Below are 12914 nucleotides of genomic sequence, written 5' to 3' on the forward strand. Positions count from 1 at the left end.
AGCACACACACACACACACACACACACACACACACACACACAGTATACAAAGTAACAGTAAAATGCATTGTGTGTGTGTGTGTGTAAATTACCTTGAGAAAATACATAATATTCATAATATACATAAAAATACACCAATAAAACCCACATATTCTTCATTAGGCCCAAAACAACAATATGAGTAGGTTGAATTTGGGAGCTCACCGGGTCATGTGTGGTGTCGAGGGCGGCAACCAATGAGCGAAGTCTATTCTCCTCTACGAGTTGTGATTGGATGGCCGGGCAGTGAGTCATAAACAACAGAACACGAGAACTTAATATCTGGAGACAGTGAGAGCGACACTGGCGGAGTCTGTGAGAGAAGATGTTACTTTATGTTACTTTATGTTACTTGACTGTACATATACACACTTTATGTTACTTAACTGTAGTTCAATTTTATATCCACCTCTCTCTCTCACACATCTTGCCTCTCCCACACACTCAGCGTTACACAATAACTAATATCACAAGTTTACATATGACAAGTTTTCATCTCAGCTGTTTGGTCTTGGTCAACAACGGCACAACATCTGAGGATTAGCCCCCTAACCTAACCTAACCTAACCTAACCTGACCTGACCTGATCTGACCTGACCTGACCTGACCTGACCTGACCTGACCTAACCTAATCTTGTAGCTTAATTCTCACCTAATCTAACCTGCCTTAACTTTCACCTGACCTAACCTAACCCCTTATTCCTGTAACAGATGCACAAAGTATATATTACAGCAAGAAACACCTGTAATAAACACCTGCACAGTAACAACAACAGGTGCTAAAGGTCAATGACAGATGTTAATCATGTTATGCTGCAACGGGTTGCATGTACAGCTGTGAGACATTAAGTAGTGTATATACTGTAATTACACACACCTGTACAATGACACAACACCTGTACACTAACAACATCTGTACACTAACACAACACCTGTACACTAACACATCACCTGTACACTGACACATCACCTGTACACTAACACAACACCTGTACACTAACACAACACCTGTAACTGACACAACACCTGTACACTGACACAACATCTGTACACTGACACAACACCTGTACACTGACACAACACCTGTACACTGACACAACACCTGTACACTGACACAACACCTGTACACTGACACAACACCTGTACACTGACACAACACCTGTACACTAACACAACACCTGTACACTGACACAACACCTGTACACTGACACAACACCTGTACACTGACACAACACCTGTACACTGACACAACACCTGTACACTGACACAACACCTGTACACTGACACAACACCTGTACACTGACACAACACCTGTACACTGACCTCTGACTGGGTTGGCACTGCTGTTTGGCCCCCACCGTCCGCTTGTGTAAGGTGATGGCATTGTGCATAACATTCAAGATAGACACAGCTGTTATGTTGGCCAGGGTCCCTGTAAGAGAGGGTACTGCAGTAAACAATGGTGAAGTAAACAACACTTCTGTAAACAATGGTGAAGTAAACAACACTTCTGTAAACAATGGTGAAGTAAACAACACGCCAGTAAACAATGGTGAAGTAAACAACACTTCTGTAAACAATGGTGAAGTAAACAACACTTCTGTAAACAATGGTGACAACAAAGAACGACGTAGGAACATCAATACTAACAGAGTTAAATAAGACAATAAAACCATAAATGATGTGACCTGGAGGAAATATGTGACCTGGAGGGCATATGTGACCTGGAGGAACTACTGTATGTGACCTGGAGGAACTATGTGACCTGGGGGGCCATGTGACCTGGACGGCCCATGTGACCTGGAGGGCATATGTGATCTAGAAGGCCTATGTGGCCTGGGAGCCTATGTAACCTGGGGCCTATGTGACCTGTGGGTCTATGTGACCTGGAGGCCATGTGTTCTAGAGGACCGATGTGACCTGGAGGCCATCCTCCATTCTTCCCTGCACTCCTCTCTTCCATCTATTTTTCCTCTCTTCCTCCTTCCCACCATCCCTCTCTTTCTACCCTCCCTCCCGCCATCCCTCCCGCCATCCTTCCTTCCCACCAACTCTTCCTCCTCTCACCATCTCTCCCACCCTCCCTCCTTCCCATTACCAGGTCACCTCAACATACTCTGATTCTCCTCTGTATAAAAATAGGAATCAATTTACCTTAGTGAGAGACACATGAATCATTCCCTGTCCATCACCTGTCGAATATGGCGGCCGCAATTTGGCAGAAACCACACGTTCAAGGGCATGGTGTGTTCTGATTGGTTTTCACTTGTTCTAACGTGTTTTGGTATCAATTTCAGTCCTTGGGTTGGGTTGGGTTGGGTTCAGGCAGGTCATGCAACCACTATTTACTCTACGCGGGTGTAGCGAGATTAAAAAACAGAAGTCTATTATTATGCGTCTATTTTTACTCTGGTATTTCAACATATCTGTGTGAGTGTGTGTGTGTGTGTTTTACTTTGCATTTTTATTCTATCCCAAAAAGTTATTAAACAAACTCTTAAAAAAACGTGGAAATATATGTCCGGGCAAATTGAACTTTATATCAAATGGAAGTAAATTTCAGGTGTGTCCGTGTGTGAGTCCGACCTGACTGGGTAACCGCACCCAGTAAGGTCAGCCTTATGCGGTCGAAAACACAATCATAAGAACAGATCCAAACAAAAACATGGAATGTCAGGACCCTTCTGGATACTGGCACAAATGAGCGTCCTGAAAGAAGAACTGGCCTTGTGGTAAACGAGCTGACTAGGTATAACATCGACATAGCAGCCATCAATGAGTTCCGGCTCCCAGACGAGGGCCAACTCACAGAACAGGGTCAGGCTATACCTTCTACTGGAAGGGTAAGCCTGCTGCAGAGAGAAACAGCATTTATGGAGTTGGCTTTGCCATCCGCCAACGCATCATACACAGGCTAACTGAAATGCCTATTGGGATCAATGAGCTCCCCTGACGCTTCGAGTCCCACTGAAGCACTCACGTCATGCCTTCTTCATCAGTGCGTACACCCCAACACTGGATGCAGAGGATGACATCAAGGAGGCCTTTTATGCTGACCTCGACAGAGTGCTAACCTCTATCCCCAGAAAAGACAAGGTTGTGCTCCTTGGTGACTTCAATGCCAGAGTTGGCAGAGATGCTGACATTTGGCAGTGAACCGTAGGGAGAAATGGACTAGGCAAGTGTAATGCCAACGGCCTACTCCTCCTCAGCAAGTGTGCTGCTGACAACCTCACTATCACCAATACCTTGTTTAGGCAGGCTGACAAGTTCAAAGGATTGTGGCAACACCCACGATCCAAACACTGGCATCTCATTGACAACATCACTGTCAGAGAAAGAGATCGCCGAGATGTCCTCATCACCCGAGCCAGGCCACTGTGACATTGATCATGGACTCGTCAGAGCCAAGCTCTCACTTCACGTCGCCCCAAAACGGCGAAGGCAACAAGCCTCCATAAGAGGTTTTAACACTAAGCGTCTGGATGATCCAGCGGTAGCACATGATTTCAGAGAGCAGCGCGAACATGGGCTGATAAACAACCCGACAACAAACAACCCAAATCCCAGTGACGAATGGGATATTCTCGACACTGTCATGACAAAAACCTGTAGAGACCCTCGGCCACATCGAAGGAATACACCAGGACTGGTTTGATGAAAATGACCCGTCAATGAATGTTCTCGTCGATGATAAACGTGCCCCCCTCCGCTCATCAGACGGTAACCATATAATTAAAGATGATGAAGGCCTACTTCAGCGCTGGAAAGAGCACTACCATTCACTCCTCAACTGAAACACTGCTGTGGATGTCCTGACTACCCAGCAGGTCTCTCAGCATCCAGAGCTGACCCACCTCAGCTATCCTCCATCCCTGGATGAGGTAGCTACTGCCATCAAACAGATGAAAAATAGCAAAGCCTCGGGGCCTGAAGGAATCCCAGCCGAGGTGTATAAAGCAGGAGGACCTCTGCTTACCAGCCGTCTCCACTCTCTCCTGGAGAATATGTGGGAAAAGGAGGAAATCCCCCAAGCTCTTAAAGACGCCTCCATTGTCAATATTTATAAGAACAAGGGAGACCGGTCAGACTTTGGCAACTACCATGGGATCTCGCAAGATTATCACCCGAGTCCTCCTAAACAGACTTTTTCCTGAGGCGGAAAACTTTCTCCCAGAATCTCAATGTGGTTTTAGACCATCACGTGGCACCACTGACATGATCTTTGCTGCCCGCCAGATACAGGAAAAGTGCAGAGAACAGCGTCATGACCTGTACATGGCTTTCATCACCCTAACCAAGGCCTTCGACTCGGTCAACAGGGAAGCCCTCTGGTGGACCCTCAGCCATTTTGACTGCCCACCAAAATTCATCGCCATTGTGAGGCAACTCCATAATGGCATGAACGGCAGTGTCCTGCACAATGGCACCCAGTCAGAGTTTCCCCATCCAAACAGCGGTTAAACAAGGGTGTGTACTGGCACCAACTCTCTTTTCCATTTTCTTGGCTGCCTTTCTTACTCGTGCCAGTGCCAATTTAGCCAACGGGGTGAACATCGAGTACCGGATGAAAGGTCTTTTCAACATAAGACAACTCCAGGCAGGAACAAAGATGTCGGCAGTTTACATTACTGAATTTCAGTATGCAGACGACCTCACTCTTGTTGCTCACTCTGAACACGACCTACAGGAGATCCTGAACACCTATGCAGATGCGTATGCACACGTCGGCCTTTAGGTGAATGTACAGTACGTAAGACTCAGATTCTCCTTCAACTTGCCCCTGGTTCAGCCACACCTCCACCTTCCATTCAGCTTAACGGTACTACCCTCTCTAATGTTACCCACTTTCAGTATCTCGGCTCCCACCTGTCCACCACCGGGGACATCGATGAAGAGATTCAGCATCGGATCAGATGTGCATCTCAAACTTTTGGCAGACTCCATACCCGTGTATTCAGCTGTAGGGAGCTGAAATTATCTACAAAGTTGCATGCATATCGAGCAGTGGTCCTCCCCACCCTGCTATATGGCAGCGAGACATGGGTCACATACAGGAGGCACCTCAAGGCACTTTAAAACTTTCACCAACGTAGTCTACGTTCCATCCTCCGAGTTCGCTGGGAAGACAAGAGAACAAATGCCAGTATTCTCGCTGACACCAACTGTAGGAGCATCGAGGCTACCATTATCCATGAACAACTGCGCTGGACTGGCCATGTTACCCGCATGGACGACAGTAGACTGCCAAAGCAGCTACTTTACAGTCACCTAACGAATAGTAAACGTAACGCTGGCGGGCAACTGAAAAGGTATAAGGATAGTCTTAAGACAAACCTGAAAAGGTGCCAAATGGACCCCCTCACCTGGGAGACGATTACTGCACACCGTAACACTTGGAGGAGCACCACACGAGAAGGTGTCAATACTTTCGAGTTAGCCCGACTGTATACCGAGGCAGACAAGCGCCAACGCCGGAAAGATGCTGCCGCCGCCCCTCCCGCACTAGCTGTAGCCCCCCACACGTGCAACACCTGTGGACGACTCTGCCGGTCCCGTATCGGCCTCTTTAGTCACATGAAACTCACCAATGAAGGTGACATCCTTAAAAACTCATATCATTGTATCATAGCTGCATGATCGTCAGCCTCGATTCAGAGACACAGCAAAGTAGTAGTAGTAGTAGTGTGTGTGGGAGGGGGGGGGGTGTTAACGTATCATAACATCAACTTAACTTAACCTACCCAAACCTAACGTATTAATACTAATAATACTAATAATAAAAATAATAATAACCTTACACTTACCAATAATAAACATTGTGTTTTGCTGAAGTAACATGACCTCCTATTTATCATTAGAGTAAATAAGTAACATTAAGTAACACAAGGAACACTTACCGATAATGGATGTTGTGTGTTGTCCCTTATCACCCTCAACATCTTCCTTGGCTGAATGTTGTCGCCACATTAACATCCACTGACCGTAATGCCCGACAGTACCACGGCCCGGGATAGAGTCAGGGGTACCAACAGAACTGGGGGTACCATCGCCACTAACAATACTCTCCGTCTTGCTGGCCTGACGAGCAAGTCGGCCACCGTATGTATGGAACAGTGGAAGCTGGATCTTGGCTTTCCTATGGAGGCAGAACGTCAAAGTTTAAGGAATTTTTATATTTTCATGTTAAAAGTTTGTGGCAAAATATATAAAGTATAAAAACAGTACAGGTATATTCCAAGAGGTGAACAACACCAACACCAAGAGAAGCCTAAACTTGTATATGTCTGTGAATGTATAATATAAACTGAATCAAATTAACAACAACGTTTAACAATTACAGAAAACATTATAAAAAAAAACATATTCCCAATTTAAACATTAATAGTTATACGTAAACCGATATAAATAATAATGTTTAGGTTAGTTATACCAGAGACATTAGAGTATAGAAAACGTACACCCTCTAGGGAATCAATATGCATGGGAGACTAACATATTTGGTCAACTCTGTGTCGTGGCCTTGTATAGTGTGTTTCATTACTTACACTGTATTGAAATGGAGTTACACTGATGCATAAACAAATGGTAGAGATATTAATGGGTAAAAATGAAGGTAGGATGGCCAGGTAGGAGGGCCCACGGTGGCAGGGAAATGGCTCAGTAAATCTGCCAGGGTGGGGAAAATAATCTGGGAATTAGACTGTGGGGGAAATTAGCCTGTGGGGAAAATTAGCCTGTGTGGGGAAATCATCTTTGGACAAGGAAATTCATCCACCAGGAAATTGGGGAAGTCAGGCATATCAATGAATGAGACAGCTCAAGAAACAGACCTTAACAAAAAAAAAAAAATAAGTTCCATCCATTATCAAAATAATAATAATATTCCAACACACACACACACCCACACACACACACACACACACACACACACACACACACACACACACACACACACACACACACACACACACACTAATAACTCAACCACTACCAAATCATTTTATTTTTTTCGGTCAGATTTTCACTTAAATAACCAGGTATAAAATAATTACAGCTGAGTAATTAAGCTTAAAATGACACAACTCTCTAAAAGGTGAGTTATTCAACCCGGAAAAATGGCTGGAAAAATGTGAAAGGAATTTGTATATTTAGTAAAGTTTATATTGTAGGCGTGAGATATTTAACTGACAGATGTATACACCTGAAGGTCATATAACTGACAGATGTATACACCTGAAGGTCATATATACTGATAGATGTATACACCTGTAGGTCATATATACTGATAGATGTATACACCTGAAGGTCATATAACTGACAGATGTATACACCTGAAGGTCATATATACTGACAGATGTATACACCTGTAGGTCATATATACTGATAGATGTATACACCTGTAGGTCATATATACTGACAGATGTATACACCTGAAGGTCATATATACTGATAGATGTATACACCTGAAGGTCATATATACTGACAGATGTATACACCTGTAGGTCATATATACTGATAGATGTATACACCTGTAGGTCATATATACTGATAGATGTATACACCTGTAGGTCATATAACTGATAGATGTATACACTCTGAAAGGTCATATAACTGACACAGATGTATACAATTCAATATGATAAATTATGATGTATATACCTAGGTCATATAACTGATAGATGTATACACCTAGTCATATATACTGACAGATGTATACACCTGAAGGTCATATATACTGATAGATGTATACACCTGTAGGTCATATATACTGACAGATGTATACACCTGAAGGTCATATATACTGATAGATGTATACACCTGTAGGTCATATAACTGATAGATGTATACACCTGTAGGTCATATAACTGACAGATGTATACACCTGAAGGTCATATATACTGATAGATGTATACACCTGTAGGTCATATAACTGACAGATGTATACACCTGTAGGTCATATAACTGATAGATGTATACACCTGTAGGTCATATAACTGATAGATGTATACACCTGTAGGTCATATATACTGACAGATGTATACACCTGTAGGTCATATAACACAGATGTATACACCTGAAGGTCATATATACTGGATAGATGTATACACCTGAAGGTCAGTATATATACTATTGATAGATGTATACACCTGTAGGTCATATATACTGATAGATGTATACACCTGTAGGTCATATACTGACAGAGATGTATACACCTGAAGGTCATATATACTGACAGATGTATACACCTGTAGGTCATATATACGACAGATGTATACACTGAAGGCTTATATATCGATAGGATGTATACACCTGTAGGTCATATATAATGATAGATGTATACACCTGTAGGTCATATATACTGACAGATATACACCTGAAGGTCATATAACTGATAGATGTATACACTGTAGGTCATATAACTGATAGATGTATACACTCTGTAGGTCATATAACGATAGATGTATACACTCTGTAGATTGATAAAATGGGAGAAGGAAAGAGGGGAGGAGGAGAGAGAGGAGAGAGAGAGAGAGAGAGAGAGAGAGAGAGAGAGAGAGAGAGAGAGAGAGAGAGAGAGAGAGCACTCTGTTATTTTCCTCTTCCCCGGTGCGTTTCCCCAAACCTTTCTCCCTCTTCATCCCCCCTTCCCCCCACTCCCTCCCCTTCCCCCCACCTCCCCTTCCCCCACCCTCCTTCCCCCCCACCTCCTCCCCTCTGCACCCTCCTCCCCCACCCTCCCCCACCCCCTTCCCCCCACCTCCTCCCCCACCCTCCCCCTTCCCCCACCTCCCCCCTTCCCCTCTACCCCCCTCTACTCCCCCTGAGAGGATTATGAGAGAAACTCTTCTTACTCAGGTATTCATGACTTTCTGTACACACACATCCACCCCTCACCCCCCCACACACACACACAGGTTAGGGGTTAGGTTAGTTAGGCCAGGTCATGTTAGGTCAGGTCAGGTCAGGTCAGGTCATGTTAGGTCATGTTAGGTCAGGTCAGGTTTTCTCTAGTTAGGTATCAAGTTTGGGCGGCCTTGGTACTACATAGTCTACCCTCTCCCAGTACAGATCACAGTAGGGGAAGCTGGGAAACTCACCTGTTAGTACCGGGAGGCAGGAGGACTCACCTGCCAGTACCGGGAGGCAGTAGGACTCACCTGTCAGTACCGGGAGGCAGTGTGACTCACCTGTCAGTACCAGGAGGCAGTAGGACCCACCCACCAGTACCGGGAGGCAGTAAGACTCACCTGTCAGTACCGGGAGGCAGTAGGTGTTCCTCAGGGTCAATCACCAGGTCCCCAATACGGTGCACCACGGCAGCGTCAATGATCTTGTTAAGCGTCGTCATGGCTGTGAACTGAAGCTCCTGTACACCCGCAAGCAGCGCCGAACACAACCGCACCAGAAGACAAACCGCAGCCGCAGCTTCACGTCGGCCGCTGCTCGAACCCACAAGAGATGAAGGTGCAGCTGGGACACTTCCGCCAACGCCTGCGGCTCCGTCCGTACTGCCTGCACCTTCGTTACTGCTGTTGCTGGCGTTGCTACTGCCACACAGTACCTCCAGGATGTTCTGTGTGAGAGAGAGATACTGGTGGTTAATGAACATAAGAACATAAGAATGGAGGAAACAGCAGCGGGTCTATACTGGTCAGTCCCGTTTACACCCAACCCCTATCGCTCATATATCCATCCAGCCTCTGTTTAAAGCTATCCAGCGTATTAGAGTTAATGATGATGTTTGGTAACTTGTTCCACTCATCCACTACTCTGTTTCCAAACCAGTGTTTACCTATCTCGCGCCTAAATCTAAATTGGTCTAATTTAAAACCATTGTTACGAGTTCGCTCCTGGTTGGATAGTTTGAGTACCTTTGTAATGTCCCCTTTGTTTAGCCCTGACTTCCATTTATACACCTCTATCATATCGCCCCTCACTCTACGTCTCTCGAGGGAGTGCAAATTAAGATGCTTTAACCTGTCTCTGTACTCAAGGTTCCTAATGCCCGGGATTAGTCTTGTCATTCTCCTCTGAATTCTTTCCAAGGATTCTATATCCATTCTGTAGTACGGTGACCAGAACTGAACTGCGTAATCCAAGTGAGGTCTAACAAGGGCAAGATATAGTTTAGGATGACCTCGCTAGTCTTGTAACTAACTCTCCTTTGTATGAACCCAAGTACTTTATTAGCCTTGTTTCGAGCAAATACACATTGTTTACTTGGCTTAAGATTCCTACTTATCATTACTCCAAAATCTTTCTCGCAGTCGGATTTCTCTATAACATCGTTGTTCATCTGGTTTCTGGTTTCCCTGTTTACATCTCCTATACTAAGTACTTTACATTGAATTTCATCTGCCATTTTTCAGACAATTCGATTTTTTTTACACCTTCCTGTAGTTTTGCGGAGTCCTCGTCCGATTTAATAACACGTCCTATTTAAGTGTCATCAGAAAATTTACTTATGTTGCTGTCTACGCCGATATCTATATTGTTTATGTATATAATAAATAATAATGGTCCTAGTACTGAGCCTTGGGGAACAGACAGACCGACAGACAGGCAACCAGCACTGACAGACCGCCAAACAGACAGGCAGACAGACAGCACTGACCGCCCTACTCACGTGATCCAGCTTCGACAGGTGAGCATTAATGTCTCAGGTAAATAATTAATAAGGCTCACCTGAAGATTAGGCCTCAAGCTTATTCCACCTGAGGACTAGGTAAGGTTACATTAGGTTAATTATAAGGTAAAATAAACTGTCTAAGTTTGTCTGTCTGTGCCTTGTGTTCGTTTGTACTGGTTTAATAGAGTTTTTGACGGAAAATACAGAGCATCGTGAAATAATAATACTAATAACAACACTAGCAGTAATTATTCCATACCTCCAGCTGACCATAACCCCACATCGGCGTTTGAGTGACAACATGACAGAATAATCAATCCAGCTGAATCCTGAGTGTGTGTTCCCGTGCCGACCTAACTAACTGCGCGGGTCGGGGGGTTTTCTCATAACACCCGCTAGTAATAGGTCAATTTAGAGTTAATCTGCTTTAAATATTCCCGTAAAAACATGGCGTATTAGCATTTAATTATCTAGCAATCAGGTTAACAGATTTTAGCCGATTTACGTGTTTTAAGTGAATCTCTCTGAATCCGCCATAGTTACAGAACAAAAACTCCAAGAAATTTTTAAATCACAAATAGACTTTTTATGAGCCACGACACGAAAACAAATGAATTAATGAAGTGAATTTGTAAGGATTCATATTAAAATGTGTTATGAATATCAGCCATCGACACTCACAGCGTCAAAAAGAAAAAAAATGAAAAATAAGATCATGCGCCCGACACCACCGCCATGGCAGCGAGGAAGATCTTTAGAGAGACTTTCTAGATTCCTCGTAACTGAACTAGGGACGTATTGTAGTGGCTCCTCTCCCCTACAACCCCCACCTGAGCTCCGGCCACGCGCCTACCAGCCAATCAGCGTACAGCATGATCATCAGGAAATACTAGTGACAGGGGGGAAGGAGGTTCAGGGGAAGGAGGTTCAGGGGAAGGAGGTTCAGGGGAAGAATAAAGGGAGGATTGAAGTGAATTTTAGGAGGAGAGAATAGGTGCAGTGGCTAAACACCGCTTGCGTGAGGGGGTACAAGTTGGAGGCAGCAGCAACTCGCCCGGACGCGGCTAGGAGGCGGCAGAACAGAGTCAGGTTAGCGTCAGGTACTTCTCACTTATGATGATTATTCACCTAAGCAACTCTCAGGTTTGTAATCAACGTGGCTCCATATATACACTCAGAGCAGACACACACACACACACACTCACATGTTGATTACAATACTCTCTCCTCCTTGTTCGGCCCCTGGGAGGTATTGAAGATATATAGGAAATAGTCAGCCTCTCTCTCTTTCAGGGGTGATTCTGTCTGAAGTCATGGGCGAGACACCTGGCACCTAATTAAAAGGTCTTGTCAATAACTCAAGCAACTTCAGGTAAGCTTTCCATATCAATTTAAGGCCCACTTCAGTATCCAAACCTGGCATGATAGACCCATGGCATGATAGACCCCTGGCATGATAGACCCATGGCATGATAGACCCCTGGCATGATAGACCCCTGGCATGATAGACCCCTGGCATGATAGACCCTGGCATGATGACCCATGTGATGGGCCCTGGCATGATAGACCCCTGGCTTGATGGACCCTGGCTTGATAGACCCTGGCTTGATGGAGCCCTGTGATATAGACCCCTGGCATGATAGACCCCTGGCATGATAGACCCTGGCATGATAGACCCCTGGCAGTAGACCCCTGACAGTAGACCCCTGGCATGATGGGCCCTGGCTTAATAGACCCCTGGCATGATAGACCCCTGGCATGATAGACCCATGGCATGATAGACTCTGGCATGGACCCCTGGCATGATAGACCCTGGCATGATAGACCCTGGCATGATAGACCTCAAGTATATGAAGTTAGGTTAAGTTAGATCTGGTTTAATGTTCGTTAGGTTAGGTTAGGTTAAGGGGCGTCACGGTGGCTCAGGCGGTTGGACCAAAACAAAGTGAGAACACAGATTACCCCTTAAGTCTCTCCTGGCCTCCACCTACTCCACCCTACCCCTCCACCTACTGTACTCACCTACCCCTCCACCCTACCCCTCCACCCCTACCCCTCCACCTACTCCACCCTACCCTCCACCCTACCCCTCCACCCCTACCCTCCACCTACTCCACCTACCTCCCCACCTCTCACCTACCCCTCCACCTACTCCCACCTACCTCCCACCTACTCACCCTACCCCTCCACCTACTCCACCCTCCCCTCCACCTCCCCCCACCCCTACCCCCACTCCACCCTA

At 45.2% G+C, this 12914-nt stretch overlaps 1 protein-coding gene across 1 annotated transcript in view; it reads right to left on the minus strand.

Moving 5' to 3' along the window:
• LOC121867644 overlaps positions 1 to 10955 on the minus strand; it is a 31341-nt gene extending 20386 nt beyond the window's left edge. The window contains exons 1-5 of the mRNA XM_042367661.1: positions 10932 to 10955; positions 9291 to 9616; positions 5940 to 6178; positions 1363 to 1471; positions 205 to 352 (exon numbers count right to left, since the gene is read on the minus strand). Coding sequence (XP_042223595.1) covers positions 205 to 352; positions 1363 to 1471; positions 5940 to 6178; positions 9291 to 9616; positions 10932 to 10955 — 846 coding nt within the window. The remainder of the gene's footprint in view (positions 1 to 204; positions 353 to 1362; positions 1472 to 5939; positions 6179 to 9290; positions 9617 to 10931) is intronic.
• Between the last annotated feature and the right edge of the window lie 1959 nt (positions 10956 to 12914).

The sequence above is a fragment of the Homarus americanus genome, unplaced genomic scaffold (assembly GCF_018991925.1).
Source record: "Homarus americanus isolate GMGI-L3 unplaced genomic scaffold, GMGI_Hamer_2.0 scaffold46583, whole genome shotgun sequence".
Classification (NCBI taxonomy): Eukaryota; Metazoa; Arthropoda; class Malacostraca; order Decapoda; family Nephropidae; genus Homarus; species Homarus americanus.